At 39.6% G+C, this 23,787-nt stretch overlaps 7 protein-coding genes across 7 annotated transcripts; 2 read left to right on the top strand and 5 right to left on the bottom strand.

The window, feature by feature from the left end:
• Positions 1-1,206: 1,206 nt before the first annotated feature.
• On the bottom strand, positions 1,207-1,848 carry TbgDal_XI15920 (hypothetical protein; the record flags this gene model as incomplete). The annotated part of the gene is made up of 1 exon (XM_011782435.1): positions 1,207-1,848. One exon carries the CDS (start codon positions 1,846-1,848, stop codon positions 1,207-1,209), a length of 642 nt encoding a protein of 213 aa, XP_011780737.1.
• A 6,156-nt stretch (positions 1,849-8,004) lies between these two features.
• TbgDal_XI15910 (hypothetical protein, unlikely) lies at positions 8,005-8,337 on the top strand (the record flags this gene model as incomplete). The annotated part of the gene is made up of 1 exon (XM_011782434.1): positions 8,005-8,337. The coding sequence occupies one exon, from the start codon at positions 8,005-8,007 to the stop codon at positions 8,335-8,337; it is 333 nt and encodes a 110-aa protein (XP_011780736.1).
• Positions 8,338-8,534: 197 nt separating this feature from the next.
• TbgDal_XI15900 (hypothetical protein, unlikely) lies at positions 8,535-8,963 on the top strand (the record flags this gene model as incomplete). Its single annotated transcript, XM_011782433.1, has 1 exon — positions 8,535-8,963. The coding sequence occupies one exon, from the start codon at positions 8,535-8,537 to the stop codon at positions 8,961-8,963; it is 429 nt and encodes a 142-aa protein (XP_011780735.1).
• Positions 8,964-10,983: 2,020 nt separating this feature from the next.
• TbgDal_XI15890 (hypothetical protein, conserved) lies at positions 10,984-12,534 on the bottom strand (the record flags this gene model as incomplete). The annotated part of the gene is made up of 1 exon (XM_011782432.1): positions 10,984-12,534. The coding sequence occupies one exon, from the start codon at positions 12,532-12,534 to the stop codon at positions 10,984-10,986; it is 1,551 nt and encodes a 516-aa protein (XP_011780734.1).
• A 1,324-nt stretch (positions 12,535-13,858) lies between these two features.
• On the bottom strand, positions 13,859-18,373 carry TbgDal_XI15880 (calpain-like cysteine peptidase, putative; the record flags this gene model as incomplete). Its single annotated transcript, XM_011782431.1, has 1 exon — positions 13,859-18,373. The coding sequence occupies one exon, from the start codon at positions 18,371-18,373 to the stop codon at positions 13,859-13,861; it is 4,515 nt and encodes a 1,504-aa protein (XP_011780733.1).
• A 1,277-nt stretch (positions 18,374-19,650) lies between these two features.
• On the bottom strand, positions 19,651-20,394 carry TbgDal_XI15870 (ubiquitin carrier protein, putative; the record flags this gene model as incomplete). Its single annotated transcript, XM_011782430.1, has 1 exon — positions 19,651-20,394. One exon carries the CDS (start codon positions 20,392-20,394, stop codon positions 19,651-19,653), a length of 744 nt encoding a protein of 247 aa, XP_011780732.1.
• A 607-nt stretch (positions 20,395-21,001) lies between these two features.
• On the bottom strand, positions 21,002-23,776 carry TbgDal_XI15860 (hypothetical protein, conserved; the record flags this gene model as incomplete). The annotated part of the gene is made up of 1 exon (XM_011782429.1): positions 21,002-23,776. One exon carries the CDS (start codon positions 23,774-23,776, stop codon positions 21,002-21,004), a length of 2,775 nt encoding a protein of 924 aa, XP_011780731.1.
• Positions 23,777-23,787: the final 11 nt, after the last annotated feature.

The raw sequence follows: 23,787 nt of genomic DNA, 5'->3' as shown, positions 1-23,787 counted from the left end.
CCACCATGCATGAATTATATATTTTTAAAAACAAAAAAAAACAAAATAAATGAATAAAACACACTCGCACAAGGGTCCGGACAATATGTTAATATTTTGATATAATATATAATATTACGTCCGTATATGAAGAGGAACCCTTTGAATAAAAAGAAACGGAAAGAAGGTAAAAATTAAAGAAAAAACAAAAAAACATTCGAACACCTCGCTTTCAGCAGACATTTTTAAAGAAAAGTTTTGTTGCTGTTGTTGTTGTTCATATGATATTATTTTTTTTTTGTTTTCCCCCTTCCTTCTGAGATAATAAAAGCATTTCCTTCAGGAAAAATGCCAAATATATATATATATATATATATATAATTATTATTATTATTTATTTATTTATTCATATATACCTGTGTGCAAAAAAAAAACAGATACGCAAAGATATATTTTATTATATTATAATATAATATGATATGTTATGTTCTGGGACAGCACACCTCACACGCATGCACGCACACGTACCAAACGATAAATAAATATAAAAAAACCAAAGTAATCAACTTTATAAATTTTCCTCCACTCATTTAATTTACTTCTTTCCATTTCATTTCATTCCATTCCATTGCATTTCTTTTCATTTTATTTTATTTTATCTTTTACTTTTTTTTCCTCCGAGCCCTTATATAAGGGTTACACACATACATAAAAATACACTTACACAATATATATATATATATATATATATATATATATGTGTATGTATATGTGAAAGAAGAAGGAAAAAAGTAAAAAACAAATTAAAAAAAAAGAAGAAAATGATCTTAAGTTTCATGTACCGTTTCGATTCTTCGCTTTCGAGAGTTATATTTCTATATATATATATATTCAGCTTTCCCATACCACTCAATATCAAAAACCAAGAAAAAAAATGATAACTTTTTTCTCTTAATTATTAATAATAACAAAAAAGACAAATATTGATATTACTATTACTTTTTGTGATGATAATCATCACACCACTTGGGTTATTTGTCCTTCCTCCAAAAGCGGCAGCGGCATCAAATACACAAAGTAACGGAATGGAAAACAAAAAAAAACTAAAAAGGTAAAGAAAAGATGGCAGTGAACGAAATAATAAATCAAAAAAAAAAAGAGAGAGAGAGAAAAAAAAGAGAGAGAAATAGTTGTTTACGGCAGGTTGGAGGAGCCGGAAATAACAAATCAACGGGTAATGGCGGGGAGGAGGAAAAAAAAAAGGGGGGAAAAAAAGAAGAAAATAAAACATAAGAAACAGAAGAAAAAAACAGAGACGGCATCAACGAACATCAGGTAATAGTAACAGTAACATTTCATGGATAAATAAACACACAAAGAACAACAACAACAACAACAACTCAACGGTAATAATAATAATAATAATAGTAATGACGACACTAATAATGATGTAAGACGGTTACAATATAATTTAAATGAAATAAGGAATGAATATAAGAAAAAAAACAAAAAAAGGAAGTTAACAGCAGCGACGTAAATTTGCATAATTTTTTTTTTGTGGGGGGGAGGGTGGGAGGAGATGCGAAAACGAGACGATGTCCCTAAAGTGCACAACCACTCTGAAATATATATAAATATATAAATATATTTATATATATTTATACTATTTTCCTCCTTTTCTCCTCGCTCAAACCCCTGCAATATGCGAGCAGTAATAATAATAATAATAATAATATTGATAATAACAATAAAATAATAAAAATAAAATAATAAAAATAAAAAGTAATGGAGAAGAGAAAAGAGGGAAGAGGGAAGCGGAAGTAGTGAGCGATCAGTGAAGTAAAAAAAAAAACGAACAAAAACAGACATGAAAAAGCGATTAGGGAAAATGGAAGAAGCATACGAAGAAATCGTCTGAAGAATCGTTTGAATCGAAAAATAAAAATTTTGCTTAACGTCGTGCCATAGGGATGTAAAACCGAACAACAGCAATAACAACAACAGCGGAAGCAAAGGGGGGGGAAAAAAAACAGTAACAAAATACAAATAAATTTATTCTTTTTTAAAAAAAAAAAACTTATATTTATATGCTTCCGAAACAAATACAAATAAACCACACACAAACACACAACACCCAAGCGATGCAAAACAGAAAACAGTAATAAACATTTACAACAACAGTAATGAGAAAATTAATAAAATAACACCTCCTGTTCACAGTCACTTATTTATAATTATAACAACGGATTGTTTCCACCGAAAACAAAACAAAAAAACCAAAAAAAATAAGTAAAGTGAAACTCCATAAATTATTGTAGTCCAAAGGCATAAAAGGAAGGCGTCTGTGCGGCAGCCCTTCAATTAAAATGTAAAAAAGAAAAAAAAGAAATATCGCTACGGAATAATTTATGTACCACAATCCCATGCAACTCACTGGTATTATTTCTTCTTATTTTTTAATTCTCTCCATTTCCCCCAAAACACTCTTTATTATTATTATTATTCTTTTCTTCTCTTTTTTGCTTTCTTTTTTTTTTCCTCTAAAAAAAAAACTCTCCACCAGCTGTGGTGGTGTTGATTGAGCACCAAAACGCAATATAAAATCTCATCAGCATACACCCCCACACGAAAAAAAAAAACAAAAATTTATATAAAATTATTTTCCTTTTGCTGTTTGCAATATTTATATATTACTTTCATTTTAGGATGGATGAATGGATGGATGGGCCTGCAGAAGATGAAGCAAATACATAAATGCATACATACATAAAGAATACATATATATATATATATATATATATATATATGTAGAAAACAATGTACAGGAGAAAAAAACAAATCAGGAAAGAAAAGAGTTTAAAGTTTCGCTTCTCCAAAAACAACCAAACGGATAAATCTCTCCGATTTATTCAAATCTTTTACCCTTCCTTCCCATCTTCTCACCTGACTCCTCTCCTATTCATTTATGTTAATTAATTAAATCATTCATTCTTTGTTGTTGTTGTTGTTGTTTTCTTAATTTTATTTACTTCCCTTGGAGCCTCTCTCTGCTCAAATTTAATTTAATTTTCATTTCATTTTTTATTTCATTTCATATTTTATTTCCTCCTCTTCTTCCGAACTGAAATATATATTCAACCTCCACTAATTTTCCTACTGAAGCAAAGCAATAAAAAAGAGGGGGGGAAAGAAAACACGTACAGAAGCAAGAAACAAAAGGAACAATGGACATATTTCGCTTCCCGCTAGCATATTATTCAAAGGAGCGAAGAGCGAAAAAGTTTTTTCTTTAAAAAAAGAAAAAGATGGTAATATTAATAATATTAATAATAATAATAATAAACCTATCACAGCAAAAAAAAAAAAAGAAACGCACATCAGTCATGTGCGGATATCCAAAAGCGTGGTGGTGCCTTTTCTTCTTTTTTTTTCCCCCCTCCCCCTTCTCTCACATTTCCATTTCTGTTTTCTCTTGATTTTTTTTTTCATTTTTTCATTTTTAAAAAATATATTTTGAAGGAACCGCTTAAAATGTTGGAAAGTTGAAGGGGATACGCGGCACCGCCCGCCCCACCGTAGCGGAAGAGAATTAATTTGAAAAAAAAAAAAGCGAGCATGATATTGACGACAGCAGCAACAGAAGCAATGAAAGAGTAGCGAAAGTTAAAAAGCACGAAAAAAAAAGGAGAAAAAGAAAAAGAAAAAAACGAGGCCTGTGGCATCGCTTCACATTAAGGAATAAAATTAGAAATCAAACAAACAGTTTTTTTAAAAAAAAAAGAAAGAAAGAAGAAGCGGACGACAATGCATTTCACCATTGTGTACTATATGATAAAATAATATCACATTCCTTTCTCTTTCTTTTTTTCTTTTTCTCTTTCTCTCTCCTTCATATCAATGTTATATCTTCTGCCCTGTCGTCCATATTTATATTATAAGCAACCGTATGGATTTCCATTTCCATTTTCTTTTTCTTCAATACAAATATATACAAGAAAAGGAAGCGGTGCGTGACCTCCACAATAATGATTTTTCTCTTGGAAAAAAAAAAAATCCTCCATTCATATATAAATATATAAATATATACATCTTTAAGCACACACTTACATGTCTGTGCTTTCATCAACTTCAAAACATAACACAAATGAGAAGCCGTAATGTACCAAATCTTTTCTTTTCGAAATATTTCCTCAAATGAATCTCATTTTCCTTTTTTTTTTTCATTTTCTATTTTTTCATGCACTGTCGATTTCCGCTATTCACCCATTTCGATTGTTATTTTTTTTTCTTTCCAGAGACTCTCCAAAATAAGGAAAATAAAAAGCAACTCCCTAACAAAAAAAAAAAAGAAATACAAAAAAGGCACAATATAATGCAAACATATATTTATAAGAGCCAAAAGGAAAACAAAACTTAACACAGCCACTTCCTCCGTGACTTAATTTCCATTTGTGCCTTTTTTGTATTTCTCTTTTTTTTTTCAATACATTTTTTTCATTAACATTTTTTTTGTTTTCCCTTTTCTTTTTTTTTCTTTGATATCATCATCTCACCGTCTTCGACTCTACAGATTCACAAAAAAAAAAATGTGATATTCAAAGCAGCAGCATGAGTCACACAAATGCAAAAAACAAAAAAAAAGGGAAAGAAAAGAAAAGAGGGCGGAAAAGGAGCCACACACACAAACAAAAAAAAAACAAGAACGAAATTAACAAGTGGGAGCCAAAAATGTGAGTGCGTATCTCACACGTGCATATGGCGTACAAATGGAAAAATACAACAATATAAATGAATATAAGTAAATAACAAAATAAAAATAAAAAGGAATGGCGTACAAAACTAAACAAAAAGATAGGCGAACCCCACTCCCATACACCTCTCCCTCCAAAGAAAAAAAAAAAGAAAAAGAAAAATCCATCAAAGTATTGCATGTTCATATTATGTCATGCAATCAAGCATTTTATTTTTTTTGTTTTTTTTTGTTTCTTTGTTGATATATTTTTTGCTATCCCTCAGGTTTTCCTCTTAATTGTATTTTTATTCTTCCTGTCTTCTTTTTTTTTTTTTTCCTCCTCCTCCTCCTCCTCTGTTCCAACCCCTCTCTCTCCTTTTGGTCCATTTCCCTTTATTTATAAATTTATATTTCACACCTCTCCCATCTCCTTCACACATACGCATAAAATGCAAAATTTATCTCTCATCTATTCCTCCATATCTCTTTCTCTCTTATCATTATCATTATCATTATTATTATTATTATTATTTATTCCCCTCCCATCGCTTTAGTTTCTTCAAATAGTTTAATGTTACAACGAAAAATAAAATAAAAAAGAAAAAGAAAAAGAAAAGTAGCTATTCCCTACGCTTCTCTTCTCTTTTTTTAAAAAAATCCTTTTCCTATTATCCCTCATATTTTCAAAAATTACGATGCACTTTTGTATGCGCATTTTCATCCATAGAAATATATATATATATTGTTTCGTTCAACTTACAAAATTAAAAAAAAAACAAAAAGAAAAAAAGAAAATTTCCACCAAATATTATAATTCTCCCACAAAAAAAAAACTCTCACGAAAATTTTCCATTTTTTTTTTCCCACTCCCATCCCCACACCTTTTTTTTGTTTTCGCTTTGCCGCTTAACGTTTTGACGGAAAGGAAGTGAAGGAAGACAAAACAAAAATAGCGAAACGGACGGTGAAGTTGATAATATCAACGTGACAAAACGAAGAAGAAGAAGAAAAAGAAAAAAGAAAAATAAAGGCATTTAAAATCTTTTTAAAAAAAAAAAATAAGCAAGAGCAAAAGGTGGAACTTCCACAAAAAAAAAAAAAGTCCCCTTCAACTCACCGCCTGCGCCATTGGCTTCCCATTCGGTACAAATATACGCAACACCACTTCTTTTGTTTGGTCTTTTTCTTTTTTCTGTCTTTGTTATTTTATTTCATTTTTCTTTTTCCTTCACTCCTTTCACTTCCATCGGCCTTTGAATTAAGTAATTAATTGATCTATTTACTTTCCTTCCTTTCAATGTGTGAGGTGCATGTGAGACGTTTGATTAATTTGTAAATAACTGACTTTCTCCTACCTTAATATTATTATTATTGTTATTATTTTCATTTTTTTTCCTTTCATATTTCAATTAGTTTGTCGTTCTGTATCCTTCTACAGAATTTATATTAATAAACTCGTCCCTCCATTATCTAATTGATACTTATTTAAAGATAAAAAGAAAAAAAAGAAGCTTCCCTCCCCCTTCAGTGTTCAAGGAAAAATTAAAACAAAATAAAACGCTCTTTTCATCTCCACGTTGGGCTCCCTTCCATCATCCATCTCATTATTATTACTTTCCTTCACAGCCGTCACCACAAACGTTTTAAGTTGAAAAGAAAAAAATTTTCAACTTAAATTTTCTTTCTCTTTCCTTCTTTCTTTCTTTCTCTTTTTTTTTAAAAAAATGTCTCTGTTAATCGCTCTTGTTTCTGCCTTTGTTTTTCTTTTGTTCTTTTTTTTTTCTGTTTGTGTATGTGTATATGGGTGCTATTGCTGTTCCGTTCCCTCTCTTTCTTTCTTTTTCCTTTTTCCTTTTTCTTTTTGTTTTTTTTGTTTTCCAGTTTTTATTCTCTGCTGAAACATTCGCAATATTTCCTTCAATTTGATCTGCCTCTCCATCACATATTTACTTTCTTTTGTTTGTTTGTTTGATACATACACATTTATATAAACATATACAAATGTATAAAGATACATATATATATATATATATATATATATATATATGTACTCATGTGTGTGTGTGTGTGTTTTTTTTTCTCGTATACTTTTCTCTCTTTTCTTTCTTTCGTCAATGTAATGCTTTCAATCATCCATTCATTCATACGTACATCTTTTCTTCTCTTTTCATTTCATTTCAACCAAATACAATTCAACGAATTCAACATGTCTTTCATTTTCTCCATTCATATTTTTCATATACTCCACCTGTTTTTTTTTCTTTAATTTGTATTCATACATCCGCTTATTCATTCAAGCGTTCAAGTGCATGTTCAAAAAATGTGTGTTTCCTTTTTTTTTTCATTTTTTTCCCCCTTCCTCTTGTTTCTCTCTTCCATTGCATTTGATATAACGTTGTGTTATTATTTTTTATTATTTTTATTATTTTTATTTTATTCACCTCTCTCCTCATTCTTTTCCTCTCCACTTCCATTACATAAATAAGTATACAAAAGGGGAACAAAATAAAACAAAAAACAAAAAAACGACATAAGAACATCAAAACGCACACACCCACAAACATAAAACACAAAAATATTTTCCCTTCCTTCCATCTCTCCAAAAAAGAAAAAAAATTCTCCTTTTTTAACAGTAATAATAATAGTTGTTGTTGTTATTATTATTATTATTATTCTTTTTTATTTTTTTATTTTTGCTTCACCTCAAACAAAAATTAAAAAAGAGAGGAGGAAGAAAAAAAAGAAAGAAACATTTTCCTCCTCTCTTTTTTATTTTTGTTTGAGGTGAAGCACGGGCCCAAAAACTGAAATTTCATTTTCCCTCCCCCAAACCCCCAACACACGCACCTCCTTTTATTTCATTTTCATTTTCATTCCTTCACTTCTCTCTTTTTATTGTTGTTGTTGTTAATGTTGCTTTTTTTCCTCCTTTAGAAAAAAAAAAAAAAGAAGGCCAGTGGAAAGGGAAATGGGGGGTGGAACTTTAATAAAAGGGGGGGCCCGCGCATTTTTTTTAAAAAAAAATTTTCAAAATATAAAAATGTAAAAATATATAACACAAGAGGAAAAGTGAAAGAGTGAGTTAAAGTGTTAAAAACAAAAAAAAAAAGAAAAAAGAAAAGAAAAAAGAAAAAAGAAAAAAGAAAAAAAGCAACATAAACTAATATATTTAGCTGTCGCTGTTATTATTATCATTAGTGGTTGTTTTATTTATTTATTTTTTCGGTTTGCTGTGAATGCATATCTCGTACTGTCCATCTATGTGAGAGAGAATAAAGAAGGAAAGAAATGAAATGAAAAGAAAGGGACTCCATTTCCCCATTATTAAATACAAACGTGTTTTTCTCTTTTTTTTTTCATTTTTTCTTTTCTTTTTTTTTTGCTTTGTTTCATGTTTTGTCCTAAAAGTTCTTTCTCTTTTTTTCTCTTCTCTTTTTTTTCTTTTTCTTTTTTCCTTCTTTTTATCTATATTTTGTTGCTTCTGTTTTCATCTGTTGCTTCATTGTCATTTACCTTTTTTTTTTCTTTTTCTCCCTGGTAAATATAAAATAATCCCCTTTCTTTTTTTGTCAGTGTTACCAACACGGTTTCATGGGAACACAATGACAGAAAGAGAAGAATTTTAACAAAAAAATTTGAGGAAAAAAAAAAGAAAAAGAGAAAAAGTATGTAAAGTAAAATAAACAAAGAGTGAGAAATTCTCTCTTTTTGTTTCACTTATTTTCTTTTTTTTTTTTTCTTCCATCGGTCCAAAAGTGTATCAAACGGAAATAAAAATAATAAGAAACAAAACACAGTCAACGACAACTATGAGTAAGCTGATATGAGTAATAATAATAATAATAACAGTAATAATAATAGTAATAATAAAATCAGTGATTTTTTAATCATTACTTTATTTTTTTTTTTCATTCAAAGCATATATATATATATATATATCCTCTCGTCAATATTGTTTTCTTTTTTCCTCTTTTTTCATATTACATCACTAACTCGTTCCTTCTCTCATCTCTTAAAATGTGAAGGAAATGTAAAAAAAAAAAAAACACAGCAAAGAAAAAAAAATGGAAAGAGAAAAGAAAAGAAAAAAGGGATTGCAAAAGAAAAGGAAAGGGGGAAAAAAAAAATGAAAGCGTCCTTTCTTTTCTTTTATTTTATTTTTATTTTTCTTTTTTCCTTTAATTCTCCTTTCTTCTGGTCATATGGTATACGACAACGCGAAGAAGTTATACGTTCAACCAAAATAATATAACAAAAAACAAAAACAAAAGAAAGCGTAAGCAGTCAAAAAAAAAAAAAACACGAACGGGGAGAAAAAAAAAAAAGTAAAAGAAAGGTGTGAACGAACAGAGGCAAATACAATGAAGAAGTAAAATATTTTTTAAAAAAAAAGTAAAAAAAAGTAAAAAGAGTAAAAAAGAAAAAAAGAGAAGACATGAGAAAGCAACGCTAAGGGGGAAAAAAATAATAATAACAATAATAAAGATAACAATTGATGAGGACAGGGCTTCCTTTTCTCATATTTTTTTGTAAATGTGCACGCTTTAACTATTTATTTGTGTATTTGTGTGAAACTTGCATATTCTTGTCCTCAATTTCTTTTCCTCCACTAGTGTGCAAAACAAAAAAAAAGATAGCCGGCTCAAAACTGTTGTCACACTTCAATTATGTGCATCATTGAGTTTACAAAACCAAACAAGTGGAAAACTTTTAGAGAAAAGAAAAACCTAAACGAATAAGCACCAGCACCACTTCCCTTTCATCACACTTTCTATCATATTTATACAAATATATATATTATTATTATTATTATTATTATTTCTCTTTTATATTGTTGTTGTGTACACCCACCGACTCGCTTCTTGTTTTCCTTTTCCCTCTCGTTCATTCCAAAGCTACCGCACTCCACGTATACAAAACATACACATACGCCTCACTTTACGTTTGCCCTTTTTTGTATGTGTTAATATATATATATATATATATATATATTTGTTTATTTATATATCATCTTACAACTTACATATTAAATTTATTTATATATTCCGTACGCCATTGATTTTTTCCCTCTTCCCTTCTCCCATTAATTATGCTTTAACTTCGTCTTCACCCACTCAAGCGCTGTCGGGATGATTTTTGTTTTTTCCCTTATTTTAATTTCATTCTCCCCCATTCCTTTGTTTATTTATTTAAATCTGATTTTTTTTCAATTTACTCATTCACTCCATTGGTATTGTTTTTATCCACAACAGTGCGATGAGTTTTTCCATTTATTTATTTATTTATTTCACTTCCCAAATTATATCCCACGGTTCCCATAGTTGGGGTGATGTCCCCACCGTCACAAATCCCTCACAAGAAAATAGGAAAATGAAAGAAAAGAAAAGAAAAGAAGGAAAGAAAAAAAAATCGACAGGCAGCGTGTTCACTATTGTCGATATTTTCTTTCCGGTTTTCTTTCTTGACTTTGTTTAAAAAAAAAAAAGTTATCCCCATTTTTTTCTTCACTTTATCATTTATTAGTTATTAAATATTATTTGTCATTTTTTTTTTTAAATAATATTTTGAAGGAATGGGGGAGTCAGACTCAACTCTCCTTCATTTCAAACGCTCATCCTTTCCCTCCCTTTCCCATTCAAATAAGGTAACGAAGAAAAAAAAGGAAAAAAGGAAAAAAAAAGAAATCACAATTCCTTTGAGTCACCCAACATCATTAGAGCAGCGAATTCCTCTCGTCTCTGTCCTCTTTCAACGAGAAATAAAGAAAAAATAGAAGTGAGACAAAGAAAAAAAAAAGGACAAATGATTTAATCAACCAAATAAAAGAGGAAATTTACGACTGCTCCAAACTCTGTAAGATGCTCACACTGGTAGAGTGATTTTTTTTTTAAGCTTTTTTTCTTTGTTATTGTTTCGACTTCATATCTTTGCTGTATTTACAAATATCCCTTGTGTTTAGCATTAGTATCATTTTCTACAAAAAAAAAACAAAAATACTCCCAAAAAGCAATATCGACAAAAAACAAACAAACCAACAAACTTTCCCAAATACTGTTCGAATCATAAATAACAAGAAAAACAAAAACAAAAGCACAAGAAGTGGTGTACGATCACGTAAATATACAGTCAAGAAAAGAAAAGCGTTTCGTGTCAAAATAGTTTCCACCATCAAATGTCGCAAACACACACACACACATATAAATATATATATATACGCAAACATGAGTCGAAAGGACGAAGGGCAGGTTTTCACTCACACGCACACTTTCCCCCTATTGTTGCGGCTGCTGCAATACCTGATGTAACGCATAAGGTGGGACGGATTGCAAATATACGGTAGAGCCACCTGCAACCTGCTGGCCGAAACCACCCATTCCAACTTGCACGGGTGATGCACTCGTACCCGCCTGTTGCATAGTTACCGTAGCAGGGGCACTACCAGCAGTGGCGGCTTGGGCGTACATATTTCCACCGGCATAATTTGTTACATATGGCACCGGTTGCATAGCGCCCGTACCCGGGGCCATCACGCAAAGATTCACTTGCTGTGAACGAGCCGCAACAGGGCCTGGTGGAGGTACCGCAATAAAGCAAGCACCTGGATTACCATAAATATTAGCACCAGGAAATGCACCCACCACCTGCGACCCGTTAGGAGCACCGGTGGGACGTCTTCCCGCCGTTTGCTGGACGGCTCCCCACGAAGGCATCAAAACACTCATCGGCATATGAGTGCCTGCGACAACTTGGCCTTCGGAGCCATTGGGCGGCGGTGGTGGAGGAGCGGTGGAAGTTATCATAGTGGGCATTGCCATAAAGAAACCATCCACAGGACCCATAACATCTCTTCCATGGGGACTTGCACCTTTCCACTCCTTTCCGCCACTAGCCTGCCCTCTTACATACTGCGGTGTGAGTTGTTCCAACACAAGTGCTGCCTTCGGGACGCCACGCAATCGCTCCCGCACCAATCCATCTACAAAGTCCTTCAGATACTGTGCCTTCTCAGGTTCTACAACCCATACGCAAACGGAATCACACAAAACACGCTTCGAATAGCCAAGTAGCACCTGCAGAGCCCCTTGATTGACTGTTACGAAGGCGCATGTACGGCTTTGGTTGTGACTCTTCACGTCTCGTACGTGAACTGGTACACCCGCGTCGTCACCAATCGCCCGTAGCAACGCAGCAGTATCCTCCTCCGTGTAAGTGGAAGGAAGCTGCCCAACAAACACTCCAGCCTGGCCCTCTTTCATAATCGAAGTGGGGACGGTTTTCTTCGTGAGAAACGCTCGAAAATTAAGACGACGGCCTTGCAGTGGAGATGTTTCAATGGAGGCGTAAACGCAGGGCGCATTGTTTGACGGTTCATTTGCCGACGACTGATGTGCGTTTCCGTTAGCAGAAGGGTACGCGTCTGAAAGCGGCTCCATTCTTCCTTCCGGGGTACCATCTGCATCGTTTGTTTGCACAACAGAGGCGAAGGGGGATGACCCCACGTAGGAAAAGGTGTAATCCACACCTGAGAGAGTTGGTTGATATCTTGGCGGACTCGCAGAATCTGGGACATCGAGTAGATTGTGTGAATTAAAATCGTTAAACATCGCGAGGTACTTCTCCTCCTGCTTGCGAGAGTTATTGGCGGCTAATGCATTCACACAATCTGGATTGACATTTTTGTAGCCTTTATTGGTTTCTGCCTCATCGGCGTCACCATTGTTGTCACTATGGACCCCGGAGGGGGACTTTGTAACCTCGAGTGTGACATTGTACAAACCTTTCATTGACTCCGTATCGTAATCGTTTGCAGTGATGCTGTCCATTACTCACGTGGAGGATGCACAAGCTCGGGTTGAAGTGGATACCTATGGTTGAATGTCTGCGGCTTTTCAGCACAAGGCGTACAGCTCTGTGCAGAGAAACCGACGGATGTTTCCGGGTTCAATACTTTTCAAGGGATTCAAATCAATCAACACAACGACAGAAGTGATTTATCAAACAATCGCGCCGGTTATCGAATATGGGAAAATAAAGTTCAAAAACAAAAACACAGTATATATATATATATATATATATATATATATATTCTCCTCCGTCTCTCTCTCTTTTACACTTCCTCTTGGTTTCCTCCCTTTGCGTCAACTTCCTCTTATTTAAATCACTAGGGACAGAAACACTTTTCTCGTTCTCTCTGTTTCTACGCTATGCAAGAAACTCGCAAACTGATGTGCTTTTCTCTCCTCCTTTCCCTTTCCTCCTGTGGAAAGTCCTTGAGAGATCAAAAAGCGATTATGATTGCGGTCACTGGCACCAACCTCTTTTTTTTCTTTTTGGACGGATTTCCTTCCTTCTCGCTTTCCTTGATAGGTGCTGTTTCTATAAACGTATGTTTTTGTTTGGGGGCTTTCTAATTCCTTTTCTTTTTTTGCCCTTTTTTCCCAATTTTCGCTGACCTTTCTTTTATTTCTCCTTGCTTCGTTTTCACTTCCTTTGTTTTTTACTCTTCCGTTGTTTCCCTTCCTTCACACTTACCCGTTGTGTGGCTTTATTTTCTCTTTTTGTCTCCTAAAGTCCTATTGTTCCCGTTACCGCAGTATAGTTGCAGAAAGGGGATGAGGAAATAGACACATACGTAAAGAAAAAGAAAAATGGGAGAATTAAAAGCGCAGAAGCATAAAAGAATAAAGGGGAGGGGAAATGAGTTGCCGACGCCGTGCAACACGTTACATACCAACAACAGATACAATACTTCTTACAAATGCACAAATATAAACAGACAGATGCACGTATATTTATGACACGTAATGAACGCACGAGCAAATCATCTCAACGAGTGCACTGCAGCAAAAAAAAAAAAAAGGAGGCTGAACAAAAAAAAAAGTTCACATACCTCCAATTGAAATGCGTGCGAACGCGAGTCACTAAATTACATTGTATACGAGTCACCTGCTGTTCACATTAGCGGGGAAGGAAAAAGGAAGAATATAACAAAAACAAGCAGGCACACACCTACGCACACACATACACACAAGTAATAATAATAATAGTAACGCTGTTGTACGATGGCACGTTTCCACTGGTCTAAAAATAAAAAGAAAAGGGGAAAAAGGTGTCACAAATCGGTAAACTTTTCCCAACCACATACATTTAGCTCGACATCTTCGAGCGTGGTCTCGGTCGTTTGTTGCCTTCATCTTCCCTCGCATGGGGAAGCGCCAGTACTGCGGCTCCGGGTTTTCGAGTTTCCCAATATTCGCGCATTAGGGTTTTTATTCCATTTCTGCATTCCGCACGTCTTTCCTCTTGTCGCCTGAGTTCCTCACCAAGCCACAAACACACTTCGTTTACTGGCGTCTTCAGTTCAATTGCAAGAGCGTCATCATCCGTCGGAGGCGGATTGTTCCCAAAGGTTGGCGCTGCAATTCGGCCGTTGGGGGACCGAGTTCGCAGAAAAGGAACACCGGAAGCGCTCTGCGTTGGTGAACCGTGCGTTGGTGGTACCACTTCCGTAGCGTACAGAGAGAAATGTTGAACACGATGGGCTGATTCATCCAAAATAGGGGCATGCAAAAAGTTGGGCTCATCCTCTACCCCAACCACTAACGCTATGGAAGGGGTGCTTGCTAATGCGTTCGGCGCGCTCTCCTCAACCCCTCGTATCTTTTCACCCTGTGGAAGATATGGAAAAAGGAGGTTCCTGGGATTTTCAAGAAAATTTTGACGGCTCAAACGGCCCTGATCCGCCTTGTATAATTCTTCAGGAGATGGAGAAGAATCCTTCTGCTTCCCACGCTGCCCTCCCGAGCGACCACCGGAGAGCGGAGGGGCTTCCCCAAAAAGAGGATCAATTGGTGGAACCCAAAGGCCCCGCATAGTCGTCAGAGGATCCTTACCAGTGGCCACACACTTGACATCAGTTTTTGCGGAAAAATAGAGCCTGAGGTCATAAGTTACCACAAGCTCAGGATCAATAGAATCGATGTGGACGGCGACGGCACTGGCTGGCGTGGAGGGTGTTACAGAGGTCCTCACAATCGTTTGCCTACTGGGCGCAGCGTTACTCAGCGTCCTGCGCTTATCTACAGATGGTCGACCTTTTTTAGACGACACTGACATTTGTTCCCTTAAAGGAGTTGGAACAAGGTTCTCGACCGGTCCCATCTCTTGATTCAAAAGACGTTCTTTAAAAGCACGAGGATCCTCATGATACTCCTGAAGCTCCTTCTGTTGCTTCATTTCCGCCTTCACTCTGGCTGCTTCAGCCGCAAGCAGAAACTTTAACTCCTGAGACAGACGACGCATACGCTCCCACTCCTCCACCTTCTCCTTATCTAACCACGCCTCGATAATATACGCGACGTTTTTCACCTTTTCAGGAACGTCCACAGCAACGTGTGGGACAAAGAGGTGGTTAACACACTCCTCGGAGACAAACACTGGTGGACCTTCAACACCGGCACGAAATATCTTGATATGAAACGGAATGGGTCTCTGTGAGTGAACATCAAGAAGTAAAGTAATATCCGTACGATCCGACACGGTGCATGCGTAGGAAAAGAGCAGGGCGTTAGATCCTTGCTTAAGTTGCCCCTTTTCAGCAAACGACCACGTGTCTTTGGGTATTGCCCTGTATGAATCTAATGGAACGCTAGAAAGCACCACAAGCCGCCACCATCCCTTTGAAAAGAGATGCGGTCTCACTCCAAAGGGGGTTAAGGGGCCTTTGTCGCCGCATGGAGAGAGACCATTGGTTTCCTTCTCACGTGGCGAGCCATATTCTAAAGGAGAGTCGGCACACAAATCTGCCGGTTTCAACGAAAATGAGATGGAGTCCGCCTCAACCAACGCATAGGCCATAACAAGATATCCCCTCTGATTGGGTTCAATACGCTGCCGCACGAGATGGCCTACCGCCCCACGCTTTGAAGTACCCGCGTCCAAATCCACCAACAAAACGTTGCAGTACGGTATAATTTCTGCGTGCGCCCCCCGCGGGGGGGAACCCTCGGCAGCCTCCTTTGAATGTAACCTTACGTTTGTGTTGCGCGTTTTAACTCCCTTCGACTCTTTCCCGCTAGCCCCAGGCATATCTCGGTACATCGAAAGCTCTTCACCGCTTTCGAGCGTGCTCAAAACAAAGGAGACAATTGTTGGTTCCTTCACCGCAAAGCGGTGCTTAAACCATATAACTTCTTCATTGGGTTTTTCCACCCCGGGATGAGCACCTGCATCACTCATTTTGAATATATTAGCTGAGCGAAGAGCTTCTTTTTCGTCTCCTAGTATAAAATTCCGTGTCGAAAACAGGCCTACTACTTCCTGGGGTTCTAGTCCAACAACCGTCACGCGAAACACATGTGAACCGGCCGGTACAGTGTGGAGCATGCATTCTAGCCTACTCGGTTCGCACGCAAAAGAGGCCGCACGACATAACACATCACCTCGATCCCACCTGTACAAATCGAGATGCACCTCCCTCCCTTCTCCCGATAATGCTTTCAGCTGGCTCGATTCGCTCCCCATCATCGACAGCGCCGGAGTTTGGTGCGCCGCAGCCAACAAAGAAGGGGTGGGAGAACCAATTACAGCACTTGCAGCACGACATGATGCGCTTCCCCCAAGATTAACAATGGCAATCTGCTCTGGGGCTTTGGATGATATGTGCATCCACCGAACGACAGTCTGTCGTGCCACAGTAGTTGCAGCGGCTGCAGCAGAAGCGGCACCCTTTTTCCTGGGATGACTTGAAGTATCTGTATAGGTAATTCGACTATTAAATGTAAATGGACTCTCTTGACCTAGTTGCCGCCAAATTATTATGTCTAGTGACTCTGCCAATTCCTCAAAGGTGACCCAAAACGCGGATGACGCCACCGCTGATTCTTGAGATGCCGCCCAACCGGTTCCCCTTTGATCCAAATCACCGCAAGATGGATGGTGCAGCAAGCCCTGCACTGCCTCGTCTTTATTATCTAGTGTGAGCTCCTTCGGTTCTATAATGCTTGATGGTGGGTTCGTCGAAATTTTCAGGGCCAGGGTATCCCGAAAAACAACTACTTTGTGTATTACGTACAATTTCCGCATGTCATGTGGCAGAACTCCAACAGCACAAATAACCGGAGTCTCAGGAACGGCTGGAACGTTAGTAACCGATATGTCGTAACTCAAGGGACTGTTCGCGCCGTTTGCAAAGGATGCCTCCAGTCTTGACGCCCGCTTACTTTGGCTAGCCGGTCTCTCATTAATTTGGTTATCCACCCAAGGAGATGTGTTACACTGTTCTTGTGTGCTCACTGAAACACCCTTATCCTCGTCCGGAGTGAGCACCTGGGACGCCGAGAAGTGCGTCGCGTCACTGTCGTTGTACAACTGATCTTTTCGGGCATTCAATAACAGTGCACATGCTGTTGCGGGTTGAGTTCGAGGGTTAATACGCTGCGGCACCCATTCACCTAACAAACATGCGATGATGGCCTCCGAGTCAGTAAAGAGTAAATGTCTGTTTGGGCCCAAAGCCACGAAGAGAGCCTTCGCGATGAGTGCCGGCCAAATTTCTTTTTGCGCCGTAACGCTGAAAAATGGCCGACCAAGAGCATCCACGGGGAGATAGTCATCAATCGGCACTTGACGAAAGTAGCCGTCAATGAAAAGTCGAACAACGTATTTTCCATATGGGTTGTAAACCGGGTGGCACGTCCCTGGGGCATGTGGGTGGATCAGCTCCCACAAGTAGTTCCCCTTCGTTAAGATGTTCTGTTCACTCTCAACAAATCGGATTGCAGTGTTGAAAGCGTCCATCACAAACGGTGGAGGTTCTGACAAGCGAGAAATAGCATCCGCTTGGTTAAGCCGGCGGCGAAGGCCCGTGCTGTAGCGCGACCCGCAAGCCTCCGCAGGCGTTGCTGCGCAACCCAATTCAAGGCCGACATCATAAGCCTGCGTTAGAGGTTGTACCTTGCGGTATTGCCCAACAACCCCCTCCTCAGAGAAAGCCAGTGATTCAGTGGCAGGGGCTTCAGGAGTGGGAAACTCTGCGGTCGTCACAATCTCAGGGAACTGAATGTGCAAAGGAATTGCTGCCGCACTTGATTTTGAATCCGCCCTTCGTGAAGGAGACGTCATAGCTGGAACCCTACTACCAATCACCCGCTGCGTATCGTACGGATCAAAAAAGGGAGTCACATTACGGTGCACTAGAGGGCGAAACGGAGCGAATATCTCCACCGGTCGCTTCCAATTCACCTCGAAATCTGTACACGTGATATCCCCTACAGAACCACTCAAACCCAAAATACACTCCTTGAAAATGTTACGCTGCTCCGGATCAGTCGACACTACAATTTTCCCTTCTGTGCTGGCGAGTTCCACTACGGCACCGGGCTCCCTCGCCGGCAAACCCAAATTACCGCCCCAATTTTCCTGTTGTATCTGTAATTCGTTCCATATTGCAAGACCGCTTCCGCTGTTAACAGATAAAACACCACCTTCCGTGGGAACTTTCCTCGATCTTTGTGACATGCGTGAAGCTGTGCGAAGGCAAAGAAAAAAGGGGGGAAGACGTTCGGTGTCGTTCGCGCAGGCGGAATAATTGCAAGGAAACGCAGTAATGAGGGGTACAGTGCGAAAATAAACAAGGGACAAAGGTAGTGGGATAGTTAACATCCGCGCAAACTGGCTTACACGAAAGTGTTGCACACCGCTCCAACGGAAGCGGCACCAATGACGAGGGGGAGAAGGCGGAGTAAGAAAGTTAAAACTTAAAAAATTGTCATCAAAATCAGCAACGAGTAGAAGGAGAGGGGGAAAGAATCAACTCAAACTATATTTAACAGGCGAATGAAACCATTTCACACCTCCTCACACATCGAATACATATATTTATTTATATTTATTTTTCCTGTTCTCTAAGTTGCGTTCTCCCCGGATCTTCCTAACAATCCATCATCTCTTTACTCCCTCATTACTTTATGTTTTGCACATTTTTCTCAGTCTACGCACCAGCACTTTCACACATACCAGTATTTCTACCTTACCCCTGTCTCCACATTATCCTTTTCTTCCAAGCCCGCTCTGTTTCATTTAAGCACACACGTACAGATATTGACATAAAGGTGTGGGGAGGGGGGGAAAGTAAAATATGAGTACGAAACTTTTAAGAAAAAAAACCGCAACCTTCACTTATTGTCCCTCACTCTGTACTGACAATTGGGTCAACGTAATACCTCTGATATGAGGGTCGTATATATATATATATATATATATATATATATTTATATTTATTTATTTCGCATCTCATCCGTTGCATCCCACCTTCTTTTTCCCCCTCCTTTCCGCTCATCGCTTCAAAAGACGTCATCTTCCGCGTGTGCGCAAAAGGAAACACAACAAAAAAAAAGACCTCAAAAAAAAAAACCAGCAATTGTCAGAGTCTTCATTTCTTGAACAGGAAAAATGATGATGGCGTCACATCAGTAAAAACAAAAAAAAGAGGAAACGGGAAGAAGGTGGTAGAAGTACCCGGTGATTTTAGGGTTGTGAGTGTTGAGATAACGTCATAGCCCTAGAAACGGAAACGTGAGAAGCTCCCGCCCGTTCAGCGCTATTGCAACAATAAGTTGAAGAAGGTTACAAGGGATGAGTGAACAGGTTATGTGCACTTTGGTCACAATAGTGAAACTACTGTTTGACATTGTTTTCCTCCAACATCTCTCACCTTTCCCCACATCACCTATTATTTTTTATTTTTTTTCTTTTTTACCTTCTTATTGCTTTCCCTTTTATCTGTTACATCCCTGCACCATTATGTTACACACACACACACAAATATATATATATATATATATCCTCATACATATACACAATTTATTTCCGCTCTGTACCCTTGCTCTGCACGAACACTTCTTCTGTCACGCAGCTCATGTCTGCGTAAACAAATACGGCTACATCAATGCCTCCATTAGAGTTGCCACGTCACCCTTCACTTTAATGAGCATATCAATAAGTTCAGCATCAGACTTATCAGGCGCAAGAGCCATTTCCCGTACTTGCCTCAATTCGTCAGGAAACTTATTTTGAGCATCGCACACCACCACCTCGTAGTCGTCATCATACCCCATTGCTATGGAGGCAGCGTAGTTTGTAGGTCGCTCGGGTGGTTCCTCTTGAGGAATGGGCACAAAATCTTCCGGAAGCTCCGACAGCGACTTGTTTGCTAGCCGACGGCAGTGCTCATTGAACTCTTCACGGTTCTTGCGGTATTGCACTAAGGCTTCAACATTGGCCGGGGCCCCGGCGTCCTTGGGATCGGGGTCGCTAAAAAGTGAAACAACAGAAAGAAGTACGGACCGTATAGTCTGAATTGGCGTCCACCGCATCATGGCAGTCTCCTCTTTGTTCATCTCATCCTCTCCGGGTGGATGAAGAATAGAAATGCACACACGACCATCGGGATAAACATTCGGGTGCCAAATGCTTGACAACATTTTAAAGGTTGGGGGCTCCATCGGGAAGTCTTTGGGGAACCGCAGCTCAGCACGGTAAACACCAGGGGCGTAAGGAGTTTCCTGAGGTCCAGTAAACCAAACGGTCCACACATAAATATCTTCCGACTCTATACGAAACCCTGCTGGCGGGCACGTCGTAAGCTCGTGAAGTTGTTTTTGCAAGTAAGGGATTGCAGACATGTAATTTCTATCTTTTCGAACGATTTTTGCTCGATCAACTACGAAAAAAAAAGGCACAACAAAGTTTCCTTCTCCTTCACAAAGATACCTCTTCGCTACAGCAAATCAAACAAATAAAGACAAAGAAAGAATCAAGAAAGCATATTTCAAAAAATATGTTTTCTTCACCGTTTGATACAATTCATGTAATATCCCCCCTTCACATTTTTTTTAAAAAAGGTATAGGAAAGGGGCCGAGCGCACAAAATGTGCGAAAAAATTACCTCACCTCAAAAAAAAAAAAGAAAAATCCCTCCCCGCAGAATAGGAGCGCACTTCAAGGTATAGTAGCTCCACAAATAATTGAAAAGGGAAGGGAAACAAGTTAGAGTTATCCGTGCACGTATCCGAAAACTTCTGTGAAGGCGTGACCAGACTCCTTCACAAAGATATGCGAAAAAAAATGTGACAAGGGTACAGAAAGAAAAAGAAGAAAAAAAAAAGACACCCAGGAATCCAAATAAAGTTTCCCCGTCGTTAACACGTCCTACGCTTCACCCCTCGTTGGTGTCTCATTCAATAATTTGTCAAACCACCAGATACGAGAGAGGAGGAGGAGGGGAAAAAATCAGTTATCCTCGTCGCTTTCGTTATCAATATCACCATATTGCCACATCCCCTTGTGGCCTTTCCTTGCAACATTCTGCGCAGTAACGTGGCGCTTATGCCCTTCAGGGTCAACACTTTCCGCAGCCCGATCGAGCACCGCAGCACCCCGCTGAAGCAGCACCTCATTGAGGGAACTCGAATTCTCACTTGTACTTACAATGTAGTAAACATTACACTCAGGGTCCTGATAAACCTCCTTAGCAATAACAGGTCCATCCGTGTACTCGTAAGCGATGTCACAAGCGTAGTCAATGTATGCTTCAGTATGAATCTTTGACTTCAGGAACGCGAGTCTCACAAGGCGAGCAAGTGGGGCTGAATCGCGCGCGATGGCAAACTCTGGTCCACGCGGTATCGCACGAACATCCTTCAAACGAATCTCTGACTTTGTTCCGAAATCAACGAAACAAACCGTGACAGTTGGGTCCTTCTTGCTGACTTGGACCACCTTGGCCCTATTCCATGTTTTGTCTGTCTTGTACAGTGCAGCCACGAGCTCACCCTTCTTTGGCTTGTATTCCGTGCTACTGGAAGAAATCTGCCCGAGAAGGTCCTGCATCATAAACAATTTCTTCTCAACATCCTCAGTTGCCTCCTGCAAGTAAACGGAATAACCATTCTCACCAACCTCGGAAAGCATGTACTGCTGGAACTCGGCCTTGGGACCACTCGATGAGGTGTAACATATGGGACCTGTCCGAATTTTCTGTGCTTCGAGCTTTGCGGCACGTTGGGGGACGGATGAGTTATTTGACCAGATGTTTCTCTTCTCCGCCTTCGCTTTCGCCTCAGCCTCGAGAAGTTGTTGATTGTGCGGGAGGCGATCGGCATTCGCAACGGTTGCAAAACCCATCTCCACCATAGCCACAGCAAAATTAGTGCCATCAGGGAGCGTCACTGACGAAATGAAGTTCCCCACCTTGTCCGCTGCGTGCACCTGAATGCCAACCTCCATGTGTTGAAGTTTGTCTACGGCAAATCTTTTGGACTCCTCAGCGAACGGTTCACCGCCTTCCGATGATCCACCAGCTGCTCCCATGGGTGTGATTATACCAGCCACCTTCACCGGTATCTGAAAGTGTTCCCTCGGGACAAACACGCGAAGGGAGCTGCCACCAATTACAACATCGACGATGCCCTTCAGCACCGGTGGCCGATTTCCTTGCATCCCACGCTGAAGAAAGCTCAGGTAGTACTTTCCACGCGCACTTCCTAAGTGAACCAACTCGAGTACCTTCACTACCGGGGCCGGGGCCTTACTATGTACACCAACACCTTTTGCTTCCGCCCTTTCGCTGGCGCATTGTAACTCTGCCGCCGCTGAACATATATCATTTCTTCCGAGGAAGAAGTTAACATAACCAGTCTCAAGCAACGCCGAACCCACATTCTCCCCTGTTTCGAGAACGGTAATCAGAGCCACTGGTCGAACTTCTCCCGTTTCAGCAATTTGACGGCAGTACTCAACCTTTACTGTTACCCGCTTGCCAGCAAAATGCACCCGCAGGAACTCACGGGCCTCCCACTCATAATCACCGTAAGTGACACGAGTTTCGGGGGATCGCCCATCTTGTTCTCGAGTGATATTTTTGCTAGAACGCACGCCGGCAAGTGACACACGGATCAGTTCTCCGCTTTCCTCGTGTCGCACACCAAGTGTGTCACCGGTGATAATCTGAACGATTGAGGCGGTAAATTGTGTGGGCCCTTTATATACCACCGTAGCTGCAGTGGCGGCGTTGGAAACTGGCAAAGCACTGCTATCTCCCGTTGCAGCTGCGGTAGAAACACCGGCCCCACCAACCACTTTGAGAGGGACTCTAGCACCGGATTCACCACGATTTTTCCACATCCCTACGCACTTCTCACGAGCCTCCTTCTCAGCAGTTTCCATATCAGCGGCAAACTTCGTGCTCCCCAACGTATTGCCGTTAAGCTTCACCAACCCGCGAGAAAGCAGTTCCTGTTGGAAGCAACCTTTTGACGAAGTGACGGAACCGAGAATGTTTCCGTAACCATCGGCACCCTCAAAGAGGATTTTCACTCTCCGGTGCAGTAAAAATCGTTCCACGTGGTATCGGCTTTCACGAGATACAGTTTCACAGTCGGGGTCCTTCACCGTAACGCCCGGCATGTGCACAGTAACCTGTGCATCGCCAAAATCCCCTCCTGATACAACAAGGACAGTTGGAAGCAGCACATGCTCAAGGCGCACCAGAGCCTCCTTTCCTTTTAGTTTTTCTGCAAGTTTTATCTTCTCCTCTGGGCTCAGGTCAGTGAGCGTGCGCACGCGGCTTGAGGCAGAAGGGGCAAAAATACCCTTCTTCGCCGCCTTCGCTTCGCTCATGAGTTTGGTGTACTTTGCAAACAGTTCCTTGTCCATGCGTTGGGGAATGCGTTCAGGGACGGTGGCAAGGCCATTGCGCAACAGTAGGATTGATGCATCTTCCCCGTCAACAAGTGTTAATCTCCCTGCTCGCCTTTGCAATACGTCAATTACGTAGTCCTCCGAAAACTTTACGGGCTTACCAATAAATGTATTACGAATCAACTCCACCGCCTCAAACGCACAGGGATCCTCAGAACCGAACTCACCAGTGGCGTTCCGCTTCGCCACCTTCGGTGCTTGAATGTAACTTAATGCCACTTGCTTAAGATTTGGGCCCTCGGGTGTTGGAGGTCCGAGGAGTGTCAGTCGGTCGGCACCATCAACGGCATACACAAGAAAAGACATTTGAGTATGTC

This window comes from Trypanosoma brucei, chromosome 11 (assembly GCF_000210295.1).
Source record: "Trypanosoma brucei gambiense DAL972 chromosome 11, complete sequence".
Classification (NCBI taxonomy): domain Eukaryota; phylum Euglenozoa; class Kinetoplastea; order Trypanosomatida; family Trypanosomatidae; genus Trypanosoma; species Trypanosoma brucei.
The sequence above is the reverse complement of the archived record's forward strand: the minus strand, read 5'-3'. Positions and strand labels throughout refer to the sequence as shown.